Source organism: Dama dama, chromosome 13, assembly GCF_033118175.1.
Source record: "Dama dama isolate Ldn47 chromosome 13, ASM3311817v1, whole genome shotgun sequence".
NCBI classification, from domain to species: domain Eukaryota; kingdom Metazoa; phylum Chordata; class Mammalia; order Artiodactyla; family Cervidae; genus Dama; species Dama dama.
In genome coordinates this window covers 14,813,659-14,833,158 of record NC_083693.1, presented here as the reverse complement: position 1 = coordinate 14,833,158, position 19,500 = coordinate 14,813,659, and the positions used below count along the sequence as shown (strand labels likewise).

The window sequence follows — 19,500 nt, the reverse complement described above, 5'->3', positions numbered from 1 at the left end:
GTGTAACACTTGTCCCAGAACTGGAGGCCCAGTTAGTAGGAAAGGAAGCCTTCTTTTTGGCCTCTGATTTGGAAAGACGGTTCTTTCCTGTCTTGATTTGATGTTGGGAATGAGTGGTCAGGTGGATACCCGCGTGGAGGTCAGCGCCAGCAAGGATGCTGAGATTCTCTTGGCCCTGCGTGTGTGTCATGGATGGAGGCTGGAGAAACTCCATTTCGGGTGCTGCTCTGGGGTGTGTTGCCCTGTGGGTGCATCCACACACACACGGAGAGACCTGCAACTTCCTTCCTCCGCCCCAGCTGGCCAGCCTGCAGTGGTGGGGGGGGGGGGGGGTGGGCGGCAGGGAGAGATCCCGCCAGGGTCAGTGTCTCTCTCCACAGAGCCTCTGGTTCTTCCTGCAGCAAAAGCCAGTCTCAACTCTCAAGCTGCCAAACTGGCTTCTTCAAAAACATTTCTGTTTTCCCTTAGCATGAGCTCATCTGTCTGCAATGTCCGTGAGGACTCAGAGCAGGCGGGAGAGGATGTGCCTGGTACCCTCCCCTCCCTGTCCTTAAGCGTCAGTATCATCTTGGGGCACGGTGGCTGCAAGGCCCCCCCCTTCACCTTCAGCCCTCTTGGCTGTCCTGGAAGGCTGCTGTGAGCACACGTGGAGCAGGGTGCCTCTGCCATCAAGACTCACTGCCCACGAGAAGTAAGGTCCAGCTCTTCACCGCATTGTGGAAAGGGCAAGAGGGTGACCGGCAAATACAGTTTTTAGAACCCAGACCACATCAAGGGAAAGCACGCCCTTGAGAGGGTTTTCCTGCCTTCTCCTGCAAAAATGCCTCTTCCGTCATGTTCCCCTGCCAGCTTGGTGGCTGACGGAGCTGGGCCTGAATACTTCGTGTTCAGTGTTTGGAGACCGTGGGCAGATCCAGCAGCCCCCGTGCTTTCTCCCTCACCGCGGCACCTGGACCCAGGCTCTGGTGTTCGGATGCTCATCTCGGGAGCCTCCAAAGAGGAGCTGTCACTGTTTGCTCTCGTCTCAAGCAGAGCCCCACTTCAGAGCCCTTCATTTAAAGCCTCAGCACTAGGGCATCGTGGGCACGTCCCCACTGCACTTTCCCTTCATTCTTTAGTATTTAAGGGTTCTCATGTGTTGATTTCTCAAAAGGTATATGTTTCTCCTAAAATGTTAAAAAGAAACTTAGAAGCAGCTATGGTTCTCTCATGGTCCAGCCACGATAATTGTTGAAAAGTCCCAGCGACTAGCTAACTCTTGATCTTTTAGCTTCATGTCTGTGTAATCACCTGAAAATCGTTTGTGATTTTTGATTTTTTCTTTTAAAGAGCTTCCTTTCTTGTTATCATGACCCAGTTTTGCTTGGAAAGATGCCATGACACCAACCTGGCAAATTCCTGTTATCATGAGAGTAAGCAAACATGACTAAGTTAGTAATAAGAATAGTCAGTGCTTGTTGAATACTCACTCTGTCCCAGGCTTGTTGCAGGCACTTGATCTGTAATATTTATCATCCTGTTTCAAAGATAAGAATCCTGTGGCCCAGAGAGGTTAGGTCATCTGTCCTAGTTTACCCAGCCGGAGGGTGAGCCAGCACTGGAGCTGGGCAGTGGCTCAGGCCCCGTGTGTCCCTTCAAAGCTCTGCCTAGCCCTTGCCTTTTTTCCCATCCCAGAAAAGGGCCAAGAGTAAGCTCCAGGTTCTGCTGATAGATGACCAGATGCTGTGTGGAGCAGCTGGGCCCTGGAGAATTTGGCATTATTTACAATTGTTGACAGTTCCTCCTGGGAAAAGAAAAGTTCCAACTTGGAATGTAAATCAATAGGAGCCAAAGGTACAGTGTACTGGCTGTCACATTGACCTGACTGGGTCCCTGAGCAGCTTCTACCAGGGCTGAGACATACCCCAGATGCAGACCAGCCCTGTCATCTCTAGCAACACACACTCCTGTCTCCTCACTGTCCCCAGATAAGGATTGTCAGCCACCTGTCTGGCCTCAAAAGGGAAAATGATGACAATCGTCACAGCTCTTTTTATCATCATTTGAACAGTGGATGTGACTGGTACCACGGGTAGACGCTGCTGTTAGTGGTTTATGTATGGGAACCCTCTAACCCACACAGTACTCCTGTAAGGTAGATACCATTATTAGTGTTGTTTTACAGATGAGGGAACTGAGGCAGGATGAAATTTAGGGGTTTGCCACTGCCGCTCATCTAAGAAAGGGTTGCCTCCTGTTCGGAGAATGCTTGGTTCATTCCTGAAGCAAAGGTAAAGTGGCCCCAGCCACTCACTTGGCCATCCTACATGCTTTCCAGGTGCAAAAGTCCAGGGCAGTAGCCTGAAGAGCATCGCTGCCCTGATGGAAGTCAGAAGCCTCAGATTCAGTGCAGGCCACCCACCTAACCTCCTAATAACACAAACGGGTCCTGGGCTCTGTTAGCCTTGGTGTCTGCACCTTGAAGCGGGAGCAGAGCCGTCCGTCTCAGAGACGAGGCGTCTGCGCCTGCGCACGGGAGGCGCCCCTCTCTCTTTTTGTAAACTGGCATCTCGCCCCAGTGACCTGCCGACCAGAATCCTGCCCTGGGCTCTGTGTCAGGGTGGCCGCATCCTGCAGCCACAGATGATGAGGTGCGGCTGCAGCCCTGGGCTCAACTGGGGCCGCTTGTCTGAGGGACACAGGAGTTCTCTTCAGCCTGGTTGGAAACAGAAAAGAATCAGTACCATTGAGTGACTGCGTGCGCACCTGGGGAGCAGTCACCCCTCACCACCCAGGGCGAGCCTGCTCACCTCCCAGCCCGCAGCACAGAGGGGCAGCCCCACGCAGGACTGGTGGAGTCGCGCCTCTGTGCTGCTTGTCGACCCTTTGCACAGCTGTGCTGCTTCACGAGGCCGAGAAGAGAGAACCCGATGCCCCTTCTCCTTTGTTAGAGGACCTAGCCCCCTTCCCAGCCAACCTGAAGCCGGCATACCTTCTGCGAGCTTCCTGGAGCACGCGGACTCACATGGCCAACAGTGCTCCCGAAGGACAACAGAAGGCTGTGCTAGAGCGCATTTGTTCCCTCCCAGAGAGGCGCCAGACCAGCCACGTGCCGTCCTTCGTGTGACCCGTGGCCATGCTCTGGCCGATCCCCCAGGTTGAGGTGTTTTGAAAGGAAAGCAGTCCTCGACAGCCTGGGACAGATCTCATCTTGAACGTGCTGTCTTGCTTTCCCAGACTGGCGTGGCTGGGAGGTTCTGAAGGCTGCACTCCAGGACCCTGCTCTCCCTCCCTGCCCTGTCTTTACCAATCGGATGATGAAACGGAAAACCATGTCTTAAAAACATGTCCTCTTATGATTGCAGACCCTGGAAACGATGGACACAGGGAAGCCGTTCCTTCATGCCTTTTTCATCGACCTGGAAGGCTGTATCAAAACCCTTCGATACTTTGCTGGGTGGGCAGACAAAATACAGGGCAGGACCATCCCCACAGGTGAGCCAGCTCAGGACTCCCGGCCGCGTCCGGGGATTCTTGGGGGCCGTGTCTTCTTTCTCCTTCAAGCAACCCCTCCAGAGGTCCCTCTGGTTTCTCTCCAGAGCATCCTCCCCACGCCCCCTGGCAAAAGAAACGGCACTGTGCCAATTCTTCCTCTAAAGAATTTTACTTTTGAAATTGAGTTAAAAATCACTTCTTTATGAAACAGATAGAACTTAGAGTTGACGATTTGGTGGGCTTCTGGGTTTCTTTCTTGTCTTTTTAATACTTAGGATTCCTAAGCTAGTTTCACGAGAGCATGTCTTCTCTGTTTAATCTCTCTTCCAGATGACAACGTCGTGTGTTTCACCAGGCACGAGCCCGTTGGTGTGTGCGGGGCCATCACTCCTGTGAGTATACCAGCTTTTCTCGCTAGATCTGTAGATCCCACTCCACTGCACTGCGGTCTTTGGAACTGGTCTCTAATGGGTTTTGCTTTGACTGCATGGCACTATCGGAGCATTGCAGTGTGGCATGGACCTTGATGCTTGGGGGCCGAGATGGATCCAACCCCATTCCTGCTCTCAAGGGGCCAATTCCAGGAACGCAGCAGAAGACACATGGACTCCAACCAGAGGGGTCAGAAATGGTCAGCTCCCTTTGGGCAGTAGGTTCTCAACTGGGCCTTGAAGGATAGGAAAGAGTTGTTCCCCAGGACAAACGGGTTTCTGAGCATAGGAATGGCCTGCAGGAGGGTGGAGAAGTGTCTGGCTACTTGGAGGCAGCAGCGGGATAGCTGGCAAGGTGGGGGCTTAGGCAGGGACAAAGCGAGAATAAGGAGGCGCACCCAGCCGGTGGTGCGGCCCAGTGTCTAGCACGCCATGCTGCCCAGGGCCCAGGACTTCACTCTCGGGATGGGGAGAGCCTGGCAGGTGCCAGGCTTGCCGTGATGCTGCTGTCTGTGGGAGGAAGGCCCAGGCCGCTGCAGCAGCTTTGGAGGCAGTCAGCAGCGTGGAGAGGCTTGGAGAAGCGCTCTCCAGGGGGTAAGGAAGGGATGATGCTTCAGCAGTCAGTTTTGAGAGCCAGTCATTGGTCCAACCAGAGGTGCTCTTGCCCATCAAGTTGGGAGGGGGTCCCCTAAAGATGAATGTCGAGTGAGAAGAGAAGATGGCCCAGGGGAGTCCCATGGACTACCAAGGAATGAACAGCCAGGGTCAGGGGCCCCCCAGGGACACATTTTCAGAAAGAGACTGCAGTATATGGGGTCATCTCCTACCTGGAAATTCAAAATGACAGAGACACATACTGTTAGATGTGCTCCCCAAGAGAGGTGCTGGGGGCATCTTCAATGTAGCTGGGGCCAATGGAAAGGGAGCTGGGCATGTGGGCTTGGGCCTTCCAGAGCTGCAGTGAGAGAGAAGGGAGCCGGGAAGAGAGGCAGAGGCCAGAAGAAGGTGCAGGTTTGCTTTTCTGGGGTGGGGGGGAGAGCTGATGGCATCTGTGTGCTCAGGAGTGGGGGTCTTGAAGACCAGCAGACCCTGGGGACCAGCGGGGCGGTGCCTGCTGTCATCAGCCAACCTCACGGGCCCCTGGGACCTGGGGTGTTCTGGTTGGTGTATAGTGGTAGGAATTTCAGACAGAGCTGGGGGAGAAATCCAGCTGGCCGTTCATCAGCCCTGCCAGGGGAGAGGCATCCTTGGTGCCTAAGGGGCCAAATGGGGGGATTGGGCACAGGGATGAGGGCTGGTTAGAATCAATCTCGCCACGCTCTTGGAGATACTCAGTTTCACCTCGTCTCACCAAAGGTGACGCTTAGGCAACAGTGCGGTGAGGAAACGAGCCTGGCTGTGAATCTGGCCTTCGTCTGACAGTTGTGACCTTGGTCCAGTGAGCTCACCCTCTGCGCCGCATCCCCTCTTCTGTCGAGGGGAGTGGCAGTGTGACTGCCCCCGCACAGGTGTGTCGGGATCAGATGAGTTCAGCATTTGGAACTGCACCAGGCTCACAGTGGACGTCTAGTGGGCGAGGGTGCTTCTCGGGCCTGATACCAGAGAGACTTTGGTGTCCCTGCCTCTGTGGTGAAAGGAGGACAAGAAAGTGTTTTCCAAGATAAATGTCACCAAACACCCATCGGGCAGGGGTCGGTATGTGCTCTGTAGGAAGAGAGATAGGGTGGCATCTGAGTTGAGGAGAGGCAGGCCTCGTTCCTTTGGGGCTTTTCCCGGATACTAACTTGCTGATGGCATTGGTAACCTGCAGGAGGAGATGGTAGCACACCTAGAGCAGTATCCTCTTTGCAGTGACCACCTATTAGCATCTCCTAGGATGCAGTTCAGGAGACGCTGGGCAGGAATGCAGTTCTGATCATTGCATGCTGCTGTTGCTCCTGCTTAGTTGCTTCATTCATATCTGATCTGTGCGACCCCATGGACTATATGAGGACCCTGCCAGCTCCTCTGCCCATGGCATTCTCTAGGCAAGAATACTGGAGTGGGTAGCCATTCCCTCCTCTGGGGGACTCTTCCTGACCCAGGGATCAAACCCGGGGCTCTCGTACTACAGATAGGTTCTTTACCCCTGAGCCAGCAAGGAAGCCCCAGATGGTTGCACACCCCACATCTAAACCATGCAGAGCAAGTGCTCCACGCAGGCATCCCTGGGCCTTGGGGACAGCGTCGTGGGCAGCCCTGGGGCCCCCAACCCCTCTGTGTTCTGCTGCAGTGGAACTTCCCTCTGCTGATGCTGGTGTGGAAGCTGGCTCCAGCTCTCTGCTGCGGGAACACTGTGGTCTTGAAGCCGGCGGAGCAGACCCCCCTCACCGCGCTCTACCTGGGCTCTCTGATCAAAGAGGTGAGACGTCCCAGGAGAAAATGCTCTGTGTTATCAGAAATGTTCCCACTCCCGGGAGCCGGGCCGCCGCCAGAGACGAGCCTGCCCTGCAGAGTTGGGCCATGCGTGCCAGCGCCCGCCGGCTCCCGGCTGAGTGGGACAGGAATGCCTCCTGGTTTCACTTGGCAGCTGCTCCTCCCCGCTCCTGCTTGTGGCCACTGAACTAGAACGGACTCCATTCCTCCCCCTGATCCTAATGAGAGTGTTTATTCTGATGACGAGCTCAAACCTGTGGTCTTGGGCCAAATGTTTTGTCTAGAGAATTTACAAGGGGGTCGCTTGAGAGGTGACTTCTCCAGACCCAGTCTGTGCGGTGTCCGTCCTTCTCCTGGAGCTGTGACCCCACCAGTTCTCCCGGAGGGTCTGCTGTGAGCCCCAGCCTCCTCCCCATTCCTGGCTCTCAGACGCCTGTCCTCTCCCTGGCAGCCTCCACTTGGGGAGACGAGCCACCCAAAGAGCCACCTCCTTCCAGACACACCTGGTGATGTATTTCAGTCATTCTGTCCCCAGCGTGTATGCTGCAAAGATTTTTTTTTTAAAGAAACAGGAAGAGGGATGGGAGGAAAGGTCTATTCATTTCGCCTCTTAGCCAGGCCAACACTACCGGGAAGCGAAACATTTACTGTTTAGATGTAGGGCAGCAGAGCCAGCAACTGACCGGTTTTCCACTCTCCTCTGACCGGTGGTATGGGACCTGATGGCATCATATAATTAGACTTACAGATTCTAAAGTCACAGTTGTTTTAAAAAGTGTTTAGGAAAACTGAAGACTGGAGCTCCATGTCCTAAAATCTTGCATTTCTGAATTAACGTGTTTTATTAATAACAAAGAGAATGGCATCCCCCAGTGGAAGAGCATTCCTCACCCCCAGCTCATTTGTGCTGCTCTTGGTTAATAAAAATCACCTAGCATGTACAGAGCACCACGTGAATGAAACATTGCTCCCCACCTTCAGGATGTGCTAGCTCTCAGAGTGACCCAGGGTCAACAGTCAGGGACTTTGAGGGAGTGAAACCATACTGCCATTTGGAACATTAATAGGACAGATTTTAAAAACGTAAATTGAAGCCCAGGAAGTGTATTTTGCAGATGCCTCTGAGCCTAGGGGCTGTGACCAAGGTGTCCCTGCTCCCTCAACACACAGACAGACACAGACACACAGAGAGAGATCCATACAGACTCTCTCTCTCTCTCTCTCTCTCACACACACACACACACACACACACACACAGAGATCCATGCAGACACACACAGAATGGTGCTCTGTTACAAAGGGCCGCTGCCATTTTGTTCAGAAGCCCTTTGGGGTAGGCAGGCCACTTGGAAGAGGGGTATAGGCCTTACCCCGTCCCACCCACTCACTGGCTGACTGGGTCTGGTCCTGGAGAGGTTGTCGGACCCAGGCCCAAGCTTCCAGGGGAGGCTGCCACTCTGCTCAGGGGCCTCACCCAGCCGTGGCTCTCCCAGCCTCCTCCTCTGAACACCGCCTCGATTTCCTCCCAGGTGGGATTCCCTCCGGGCGTGGTGAACATCGTGCCGGGATTTGGGCCCACAGTGGGAGCAGCGATTTCTTCTCACCCTCAGATCAACAAGATAGCCTTCACTGGGTCCACAGAGGTAACTCTCCTTACCGGCCGTGGGGGCCAGCAGCTGTCGCTGGGAATTTTTCCTTTAGAGGCTAAACTGTGATGCATCCCTGTGCTAAATCTGACCCCACTTTGGTACATAGCAATAAAAAAAAAAAAAAAAAAGTTACTGGTCCAGTTTCCAAACTAAATAAATATCTAATGTATTTATTCAGAAGCCTCAGAATAAAATACTGTTAGATAAGATAAAAATGTGAAATAGCCATAGGATAAACAGCATAATTAAGGTTAAAAAGAAAACAAGCCTAGGGTGACTGGCAATATTGTAGTACCGATCACACATTTGAAAGTGTCAACTTTTGATTCAGAAATTCCATTTTGAAGTAGCTGCTTAGCAATTACTATTTTCAGGAGCATTTGAGGACATACTTTCCATTGTATTATATCTATCCTATATGATATCTTACAGCCATTACAATAAGAGAAGCTGGGCTGAAGCACACACACAAATAGTAAACTGCAGGAAAGTATATACCACATATATATATGTATATATGTTTTGGAGAAGGAAACAGCAACCCACTCCAGTATTCTTGCCTGGAGAATTCTGTGGACCGAGGAGCCTGGTGAGGCTACAGTCCACGGGGTCACAAAGAGTCAGACACAACTGAGTGACTAACACTACTATATATGTGTGTGTATGTACACCATTAGTAAAAGAGTGTGTGTAGATAAATAGAAACTGCGTGGAAAGACTCCCAAGAAATTCTCACTGTGGCCTCCTCGGTAAGTCCTGGGGCATTAACAGGTGAGGGGAGATAAAATCTTTCCCCTTTAATTTATATGCATCTATATGTGGAATTATTTCTAATGAGAAAGCACTAATGAGAAAGCACTTCTGTACTTAAAAAATAGATGGATAAAATCTCCCAGGCAATAAGTGTTCCTATCTCTCCTAGTTTTGTCCAGAGGGGGCCCCCAGCCCCTCTTCTGTGGCTGGTGGACAGGACCCTGAAGACGGGGCATGAGGGGTGGGGGCAGAGAGGGCCCCCCACAGTGGGGATGAGGGGTGGGGCAGAGAGGGGCCCCCACAGTGGGGATGAGGGGTGGGGGATGAGGGGTGGGGGCAGATAGGGCCCCCTGCAGTGGGGATGAGGGATGGGGGCAGAGAGGCAGGGGCCCTCCACAGTGGGGATGAGGGGTGGGGGATGGGGGGTGGGACAGAGCGGGGCTCCCCGCAGTGGCTCCCAGGTCTTCCGTCTTCTCCCTTACCGGGGGAGCGTCCCTGCCCCCGCTGCCCTCTCGGGACGGTGGGGCTGCCCGTGGGGCTCTCTGGGTTGTCCCGGAGCAGCAGCTGAGTGTCCTGCTTCATGCTGGCACCCTCCCCTCAGCCCTGGGGAGCCCAGCTCCGCCTCCTGTGGGCTGTCTGGCCCCTGCACGCCCTGGTCTCTGAGTCTGCTGGTCCTAAGCCGGTGGCCCCAGGACGAGGCACTGCTGGGCCAAGCCCCCCTCCAGTGGTATGGGGTGATGGGCACAGTTTGCAGAGTTACCAGGGTTACTTCACGGAGAAGCCTTCTCTCCCTGCCCCCGGGGCCCTCGGCGTGGGGTGCGTTTCCAGAGGATGGGCACCTTCCCGTCCTGCAGGTCAGGTCCCCCATTTCTCTAGCCCTCAGAGAGCCCCTCAGATCAGACCAAAGGACTGCACAGAGCGGCCGCCCCTCTGTCCCTCGGGTGAGACCAGCTGCTGCTGGTGGTGGGCGGCAGGCGAGGTCAGCTCCGCCGCCCGCCGTGGGTGGCCGTGGATGAGCCGCCAGGCCTGCGAGGCTCCGGTCCACCCCTGCGGCAAGCCGCTCAGAACCGGGATTCCAGCTGGGTCACGGTCGGGTCCAGGAGGAGACGCGGCGAGAGCCCAGGGCATGGACAGGGCAGCCCCACGGCCCAGGGCCTGCTCAGCTCGTCCCGCCACTTCAGCTCTGTCTGAGGCTTCTCCTGTCTGGTTTTCATCCCGAAGGTTGGGAAGCTGGTTAAAGAGGCGGCCTCCCACAGCAACCTGAAGAGGGTGACACTGGAGCTTGGCGGGAAGAACCCCTGCATTGTGTGTGCTGATGCCGACTGTGAGTCTCCCTGTTTCTGGGCATCCCAGAGGCTTCACTCCATCCATAGCTTTCTCCTCACTTCCTTGCCTGAGTCAGAACCAGTTGAGAAAAACAGGCACATGCATCACAGGGATGCTTCTCCACCTCGGGTTGTCCCACCATAAATAACAGGCAGACGGAGACCCAAAGGCCAGCTTTACTGGTGATGGAAAGCCGCCCTGGAGGAGGGCATGTTTTATGTGTAGTCACAAGCGCCGCCTGTGTCTGCTCTTCGAGGCTGTTTTCCTTCCCTGTCCTTGCAGAGCTGGGGCTGCGACAAGTGGGTCTGGGTCTTCTTCAGAGCCCCTGTGTGGGGCTGGGGAGAGGCCAGGATGGGGGGACGGGCACCCCCACAGGCATTCATCACTCTGCCCTCCGGCTCAGTGCTGCCTGCACTGCTTGCTGGCTCTCGAGGACCTGAGGTGTTCCTTTCTTCTTTGTCTCAAACCTGACAAATCAGAGGCCCGTGGCAGGGGCCCCTCAGGAGTGTCCTGCTGGCCTGGGTGCTGTCTCTCCCTTCACCACCTCTTCCCTGGGAAAGCCAGCCTGTCCAACAGCTTGTGTCTCACAATATTAAAATAAGCACTCTTCTGGGTTGCTCTGTCCAGAAGAGAGAATAAAGGGCCACGTCGGGCCGTGGCTGACCTGCTGACAGGGTCAACTGCCCAAAGGTGTGATTTCCCAAGTACACTAAAACACCTTTGCCTTGATGAGCACCTCCCTGCCTGCCCACTGGTGCCTGGGATGCCTTTCATGGAGTCCAAAGCCTTCTGTTCCATGCTCAGATAAGGTTGGAATTGCACATTTCCCCGAGAAGAAGTGACCATAGAGTCATTTCTGGCCCGGGTGTAGGTCACTGGTAGCAGTTCTCCTCCTCGCAGTGGGCTCCCGGTGGGAGAGAGGGCTGGGTGAGGACTCAAGCGCCACTGAAGGAAGGGGAGCTGGGTGCGAAGACCGACTGCTCGTTTTCGCCTGGTTTGCTGCTTCCTACAGGAAGTGGGACCAGTGTTGCTAATGGTCTGTGCAGCCACGTGGGGCGGTCCTGGGCGCCGCCCCAGGGTGACCCACATTTGGAGCTTGAAGCCCCAGGCTCAGAGAGCAGGACTCCTGTTGTACCCTCCTGTAACTCCAGATCCGGGCTCCCCTTCTGCCCGTCAGTTCACTCTCTTCCCTGCCAACCGGGAACCCTGCAGCAGAAACGCAGTCTGAGTGTTGGCTTGACAAGGGTCATAAACACCCATCTCCTCTTCCTCGGCTGGGCAGTGCCAGTCCAGAAAATTAAATCCTGGCAGAGCTGGCATCCCAGGCGTCATGTCAACAGTGACATGCCCCCATCCCCCAACACTGCAGCTGCCCCCCTCTGGGTGCGGCAGGAAGTAAATGAGTTGTTTGGGAGCAGGGGCAGTTTGAAGCTGCCTAAGAGAAGGTGGGGTGCAGGCAGAGACAGAACCTTGTGACGCTGTCCTGCTGTAGCAGTGACTGACTCAGAAGCCCTTGTTGTAACGACGGCTCTTAAAGCCCAGAGCAGCCTTCCTCAGAGCCGCCCGGAGAGCACTACTGGCTGACGTGGACCCTCCGCCCACGTCCAGGGGGCCTGGCTCCTGCTTTGTGCAAAGGGAAGCTGCCCTGGATTTGGGGGCAGGCAGATGGGGTTTAGAAGCCCCTCAGTGAATGTCAGTGGTCTCTCTCCCTGAGCACCCTTGTAGTTCAGTTTGAGTGCCTGGTTTTATTTCAGAATAGGTCTACAGTGCAGATCCAGCCTTCATCAGGCAGAATCAATACATTTTTTAAAACCCTTTTAAGTCACACATGGTGTTGTGTTCCTTTCATAAGGTCCCTCTTTTTACTCAAGGTGGAAAATTTTGGCCCCTTGAAAAAGTCTCACCAACTGGTCAACATCAATACTTACAAAAGGTTGTTTTATAGACCACTAGTCCCCAGAAAAGGAAGGGGAGGGATCAGTGGGCAAGGGAGATGGGATATGAACAGTCTGTGCTCATTAGTGCGGTAAAGATGCTGAGACGTCCGGCAGTCAGGGACCTATTTAACCCCGAACTCTGTGGACCCGAAAAACCCCATTCCCATCCTCTGCTTTTGGGAAACGCTGAGCAAAATTAATTTCTGCACCGCGGCCATTCTGAGGCCTGTTTTCCCGTGTGGGCAATTAGAGCTGCAGCTGTCGCCCGTCCGGCCCTAAAGACTTAATCGCTTCCTCTCCCCGCCGCCCCTCCCTGCAGTGAGCTTGGCGGTGGAGTGCGCCCATCAGGGAGTGTTCTTCAACCAAGGCCAGTGCTGCACGGCGGCCTCCAGGGTGTTCGTGGAGGAGCAGGTCTACGACGAGTTTGTCAGGCGGAGCGTGGAGTATGCCAAGAAGCGGCCGGTTGGAGACCCCTTTGACGTCAGGACCGAACAGGGGCCGCAGGTACCTGAGGTGTCACGTCCCAAGTGCACATTGGGGGGTTATGCAAACAGGCCTCTGGCCCTGCACAGCTCTGCTGCTCCCTGGATTCAGGGTCCTTCTTGAAGCAGGGGCTCCCTTACCTGCTTGCCTGCCCACTGAGGGCTGTTGTTCCCATGCTGACCGACAGTTCAGCCCCGTCAGGCCTTGGTAGGGTTATGAAATCAGAGTGGACACACAGACACTCGACTCTTCACAGCAGATAACAAACAGCGAGCTCTGGGCCTTGGCAGATGGGAGGCATTCCCAGTTCAGAAGGCCCTGTGCCTGAACCCTCCAGCCAGAGGCACCCCTTCTATGAGCCACAGCGTCCCCAGGAGAGAGCCTCAGGCAGACGCTGTATTGTTTGGCTGGCCTCTCTGCAGAAGCGAGTCGGAAGCCTGGCTGAAAGCAGAGAGCAGGTGGAAGTGGCACTTGGGGTCAGAGGCCTAGCGGCGTCCGAGCCCATGTGCACGACAGGACGAGGTGACCGTCAGACGCCGTCAGAATCCCAGTGGAAAGGGCTCAGATGATCAGGAAACATCCCTGAATGGCAGGACCGTGTCTCTGGCGGCCTGGTTTGTGAAGCTAACAACAGGATGAAAATGATCATAACCCTGAGGTTTAATAACCTCAGTAAAGGGCACATCCTGTATCACTTTCTAATTGTGCAGGGCAGCAGACGGATAAATATTTAAAAGAGGGCAGCCTAACCGTCCCATGAATTATTGAAATGGAGCTCAACAGCAACCCACTTTGCTTGTAGCCAAAGTCCTGCTCCAGCCAGGAAGTTTCAAATCACATGTCAGGACTCACCCATCTGTGCCTGTCCCGCGAGCTAGCTACTCACCCCCTGTGTTGGCCCCGTGTGTTTCCACAAGACACCATGGAACTGAGGACAAATTTGGCTCTGGAATTTTATGAAAACCACAGGCTCATTTCAAACCTCAGTTTCCTCATCTGGAAACTATTGATGAATATTAAGGAAATTTCAAGGCATCTAATAAGATTTTATTCTTTAAGGGGAGGGGCATTAAACACAGGCCCCCTAAGCTAGGTGGAAGTGAATATACATGACTTCAAGCCACATCAGTTAGGTGTTGCCTGACCATCCTTGGGGGGACGCCTTAGCTGGGGAGTGGGGAGGACCGCATGGAAAAGGTGTGTGTCTGGCCACAGCGCCCACCTCTGCCTTGGCCCAGCCCACATGCTGTGGCTCTGGTGCCACGTGACCCTGGTGGAGAGAAATATCTCTCCTTGTGGCCAACACTCCGCTTCCTGTCAGGCCTCAATCCCAAACCCAGCAGTGGCCAGTGACGCAAAGTCCAGTGGCCTTGGTTGGATTTCAGGTATGAGTACAGACGTGGCCACAAGTCATTATCGAATCTGCTGTGATTGTGAAGCTAATCCAGAATCCAAGGGAAATATGTGAGCTGATCCATCCTAAGGAATCCCTTTTACCCCATCATGATTCGTAAGTCTCTTTCCAAGGTTTCAGGCTTGACTTCTGAAGCCAGATATAGAAATCTCTTCCAAGAGAGCAGAGTGGTGTTGATTTCATCACTGCTTTTGATGCTGCTGCTGAAAGTCCTTTTGAAGACTCCCTTAAGCGTCTAACTTCAGCGTATTATTTAGGGATGCTGTTGGGTTTTTTTTTTTTCCTCAGAAAGTGCTTTTTCATCTACGTTAATAAGATTTTACTCTGAGAGGATTTACAGCTGTCTAAATAGTCCTGTCTATCTCATGCCAGTAAAACAACTAGCTGACCAGTTCAGGGTCCCCTGCAGGCAGCCGGCATGCTCCAAAATTATTCAGGTTTATTTGGCAACCAAGCAGAGAGATGCATGGACTCACGCGGCCTCCTGGTGCGGGGCAGGGTCCCAAGTCCCCTCCACCCTCTCCTCTCAGCAGAGCGGCTCGCCGCCTTCGCTACCCTTGGGCCCTGCTTCTCTGTCTCTGGTGCGGTGCCCTGGCACAGCCCTCACTTCGTAGCAGGTTCTTCTGTACTGTGAGGCAGCAGCTGACATTCACGGAGGATTATTAGATTTAAACAACATGTTCACACAGACTCATCAGGGAGAGTCAAATCTGGACAGGTAGAGTTTCCAAGGAGACCTAGTACTGCTGCAGTATAGATGGTCTTGGAGGCAGAACATGGTCAGTGGCCACTGAAGGCCTGTAGTTTGATGAAGCCCCACAAACCTCCTGGTCTCTAAAGAGGAGGCGAAAGCAATCCTGGCTTTTAACCCAAGACTTGGTTCACCCAGAGAGAAATTAACAGATTACCAGACCCGCTGTGACTTCAATTACTTTTTGAGATGGTAGTACATACACATGGGGGACTTACCAGGTGGCGGAATGCAAAAGAATCTGCCTGCCAATGCAAGAGACACAGGAAACATGACTTTGATCCCTGGGTCGGGAAGATCCCCTGGAGAAGGAAATGGCAACCCACTCCAGTATTCTTGCCTGGAAAGTCCCATGGACAGAGGAGCCTGGCAGACTACAGTCCTCGGGATCTCAGAGTCAGACATGACTGAGCAACTGAGCGCAAATATACATACAGATGGTCAAAAGCCAAAATACATATAAAGGTCAATAGTAAGAAAGCGCCCTTCCATTCATTCATAGACATGGTTATTACTCTTCCCTCCATGGGTATCCTGTGTGCTTGGTTCTTAGATGAAAATTCTCCAGAATTTTTGTATATACAAGCAAAATTGAGTATGTATATAAGAATGTAATATGAATTCTGGTTTCCCCTGCTTTTACCCCAAATACCTGTACACAATACTGTTTTGCAAATTGGTTTTTATCCCATAACAAGAAATTTGAAGCCTTCTGTACCATACCAAACCACGGGAACCTCCCTTGTTCTTTTCTGTAAGTACATAGAATTCCGCTGTATGAATCCAACAGAATTTTAGAAACATGTACTGATAAGTATGTGGGTGTGTGCAATCATGTACAGTGCCACAGAGTATGTCATTCTACACACATGCAAGGAAATCTGCAGGACAAATTGCCCAAATGGGATTGCTGAGTGAGAGCACATTTGTAATTTCTATAAGCATGGCCAATTTACATTCCAAAAGGATGAACCAACTCATGCTCCTACCAACCTTGTATGAGTCTGCCTGTTTCTCCAGCCTTACTAACAGAATATGTATGGAGTTTTGCCCATCTGATAGTTAAAAATGATATCTCATTTGTTTTTAATGTACATATATCTCTTATGGGCTTCTCGGGTAGCTCAGCTGGTAAAGCATTCGCCTGCAATGCGGGAGACCTGGGTTCGATCCCTGGGGTGGGAAGGTCCCCTGGAGGAAGGCATGGCAACCCACTCCAGCATTGTTGCCTGGAGAAAGTCCATGGACAGAGGAGCCTGGTGGGCTACAGTTTATGGTGTCTGAAAGAGTCAGACATGACTGAGCGACTAAGCACAGCACAACATATAGCATAGCATATCTCTTATAATGAGTAAAGACGAACATATTAGTATTATGTTTAAAGGCCATTTATGTTCCCTTTTCTATCAACCATGCATGTGCTTTGCATATTTTTCACTTGTACTGTTGATCATTTTTTGTCACTTATAAGAATTCTTTACATCCTAGAAAGATTAGCTCTATTATGTGACTTGTCAATTTTTTCCAGTTTGTTGTTTTGCCCTTTGACTTTGCTTGTGATGCTTTTGCCTTCTTTTTTTACTTACTCAAAATTATTAATCATTTCTTCTTGGCTTCTGGATTTCAAGTCATAGAAAGGCCATCAGAACTCTTGTTTTACCAAGGCATTCTCCCACCTGAGAGATTTTGAAAACTTTTTATGACTTCACCTTTCATGATTAAGTCCTTATTCTATTTGGAATCTGTCCTGGTACAAAGTGTGAGTTATGGATCTTCTTGGTATTTTAACACCGAATCCACATTTCATGAGATGACTTGTAAAGGGGCTTGCATGGTTTGTGCCCACTCTTTCAAAGAAAGCCAGCCTGTGCCTCAAGGACAGAGTCATCCAAACACACCATTCAGTTCAGTTTAGCCCCTCAGTCGTGTCCAACTCTTTGCAGACTGCAGCACGCCAGGCTTCCCTGTCCATCACCAACTCCCGGAGCTTGCTCATCATCAAGTAGATGATGCCATTCAACCATCTCATCCTCTGTTGTCCCCTCTCCTGTTGCCTTCAATCTTTCTCAGCATCAGGCTTTTCCAAGGAGTCAGTTATTCAGATCAGGTACCCAAGGTATTGGAGTTTCAATTTCAATATCAGTCCTTCCAATGAATATTCAGGACTGATTTTCTGTAGGATGGACTGGTTTGATCTCCTTGCAGTCCAAGGAACTCTCAAGAGTCATCTCCAACACCACAGTTCAAAAGCATAAATTCTTCGGTGCTTAGCTTTCTTTATGGTCCAACTCATATTCATATGTGACCACTGGAAAAAACCATAGCTTTGACTAGATGGACCTTTGTTGGTAAAGTGGTATCTCTGCTTTTTAATATGTATTCTGGGTTTGTCATAGCTTTTCTTCCAAGGAGTAAGTGTCTTTTATTTTCATGGCTGAAGTCACCACCTGCAGTGATTTTGGAGCCCAGAAAAATAAAGTCAGCCACTGTTTCCCCATCTATTTCCCATGAAGTGATGGGACCATATGCCATGATCTTAGTTTTCTGAATGTTGAGTTTTAAGCCAACTTTTTCACTCTCATTTTCAATTTATCAAGAGGCTATTTAGTTCTTCACTTTCTGCCAAAAGGGTGGTGTCATCTGCATATCTGAGGTTATTGATATTTCTCCTGGCAATCTTGATTCCAGCTTGTGCTTTATCCAGCCCGGCATTTCACATGATGTACTCTGCATAGAAGTTAAATAAGCAGGGTGACAATATACAGCCTTGATATACTCCATTCCCAATTTGGACTAGTCTATTGTTCATGTCCAGTTCTAACTGTGGCTTCTTGACCTGCATACAGGTTTCTCAAGAAGCAGGTAAGGTGGTCTGGTATTCCCATCTTTTGAAGAATTTCCCACAGTTTGTTGTGATCCACACAGTTAAAGGCTCTAGAGTAGTCAATGAAGCAGAAGTAGATGTTTTGTTTTTAATTCTCTTGCTTTTTCGATGATCCAACAGTTGTTGGCAATTTGATCTCTTGTTCCTCTACCTTTTCTAAATCCAGCTTGAACATCTGGAAGTTCTCAGTTCACATACTGCGGAAGCCTCACTTGGAGAATTTGAGGACTGCTTTTCTAGCATGTGAGATGAGTGTAATTGTGAGGTAGTTTGAACATTCTTTGGGACTGGAATGAAAACTGACCTTTTCCAGTCCTGTGGCCACTGCTGAGTTTTCCAAATTAGATGGCATAATGAGTGCAGCACTTTTCACAGCATCATCTTTTAGGATTTGAAATAGCTCAGGTGGAATTCCATCACCTTCACTAGCTTTGTTCGTAGTGAACTCCTATGTAGTGATGCTTCCTAAGGCCCATTTGACTTTGGACTCCAGGATATCTAGCTCTAGGTGGGTGATCACACCATTGTGGTTATCTGGGTCATTATGATCTTTTTTCTATAGTTTTTCTGTGTATTCTTGCCACCTCTTCTTAATATCTTGTGCTTCTGTTAGGTCCATACCATTTCGGCTCTTTATTTTGCATGAAGTGTTCCTTGGTATTTCTAATTTTCTTTCCCATTCTGTTGTTTTCCTCTATTTCTTTGCATTGATCACTTAGGCCCTTTTATCTCTCCTTGCTATTCTTTTGGAACTCTGCATTTAGATGGATATGTCTTTCCTTTTCTCCTTAGGTTTGGTTATTTTTTATTCCAATTTGCTTAAGTTGAGCCACTTTTTTACCTGAAATTCACAGCTACAGCAAACCTATCTAACAAAGCTCTGTCTGTTCTAGCCAGAGAGAGAGGGATTTACGACAGAGTCAGGGTAAGAACAGGGTTCCCATGGACTTGGGAAGAATGACCATTTTGAGTGGGGAGAGCACTTCCTCACCATGAGTCTCCCAGAGAGGGGCCCTTTGCCAGCTGGTTGAGTATAGCATCCACAAGCTGGGTATTTATAGGATACACTCCAGCCCAGGAGATCCCTTAAACAAAGTGGCAGAAAGTGGAGCTCTTCCGATGAGCTGGCTTCCCACCAACCCGGAGCAGCCTCTGTACCCCCTTGACCCTCTATTTTGTGTCCACGGGTGATGATTAAGGTTGTCAGCATTATTTCTCACTTCTCTGCCCTGTGGATGGAGATTTCCAGTAAGTGTTACACCCTGATCTGTGGTGCCCTAGGAGCAGTGTGCAGTTTTGCCAGATAAAATGCATGGCAACTAGTTCAAATGCTGAAGATGAAGCTCCAATATTTAGCCACCTGATGCAAAGAGAAGACTCATTGGAAAAGATCCTGATGCTGGGATAGATTGAGGGCAGGAGGACAAAGGCCACAGAGGATGAGATGGTTGGATGGCATCACCGACTCAATGGACATGAGTTTGAGCAAACTCCAGGAGATGGTGAAGGACAGGGAAGCCTGGTGTGCTGCAGTCCATGGGGTCACAAATAGTCAGACACAACTTAGTAACTAAACAATAACAACCCAGTTCAGATAAACAGTGGATGCATTTTTAGCATAACCATCTCCTAAATATTGTTGGGGATTTGCTTGTACTTTAAAAATTGTTTCTTGTTGTCTTAGGAATTCAAATTTAATTGAGTATCTTGTAGTTTTATTTGCTAAATCTGACAACCCTAGAAAGATGCAAGAATTAGAACCAAGAATATGACCACTTCACATCTTGTTTCACCCATGGATTTGCTTAAGAACACGGCTTCCCTGATGGCTAAGCGGGTACAGAATCCGCCTGCAATGTAGGAGACACAGGAGATGTGGGTTCCATCCCTGGGTTGGGAAGATCCCCTGGAGAAGGAAATGACAACCCACTCCAGTATTCTTGCCTGGAAAGTCCCATGGACAAGGGAGCCTGGCGGGCTGCA

The 19,500-nt window shown here is 51.2% G+C and overlaps 1 protein-coding gene across 2 annotated transcripts in view; it reads left to right on the top strand.

Moving 5' to 3' along the window:
• ALDH1A3 (aldehyde dehydrogenase 1 family member A3) overlaps window positions 1–19,500 on the top strand; it is a 38,161-nt gene that overhangs the window by 9,242 nt on the left and 9,419 nt on the right. For both annotated transcript variants that reach the window (XM_061158566.1, XM_061158565.1), the window contains exons 4-9: window positions 3,345–3,474; window positions 3,805–3,866; window positions 6,178–6,306; window positions 7,850–7,963; window positions 9,944–10,046; window positions 12,305–12,489. In XM_061158566.1, coding sequence (XP_061014549.1) covers window positions 3,345–3,474; window positions 3,805–3,866; window positions 6,178–6,306; window positions 7,850–7,963; window positions 9,944–10,046; window positions 12,305–12,489 — 723 coding nt within the window. The remainder of the gene's footprint in view (window positions 1–3,344; window positions 3,475–3,804; window positions 3,867–6,177; window positions 6,307–7,849; window positions 7,964–9,943; window positions 10,047–12,304; window positions 12,490–19,500) is intronic.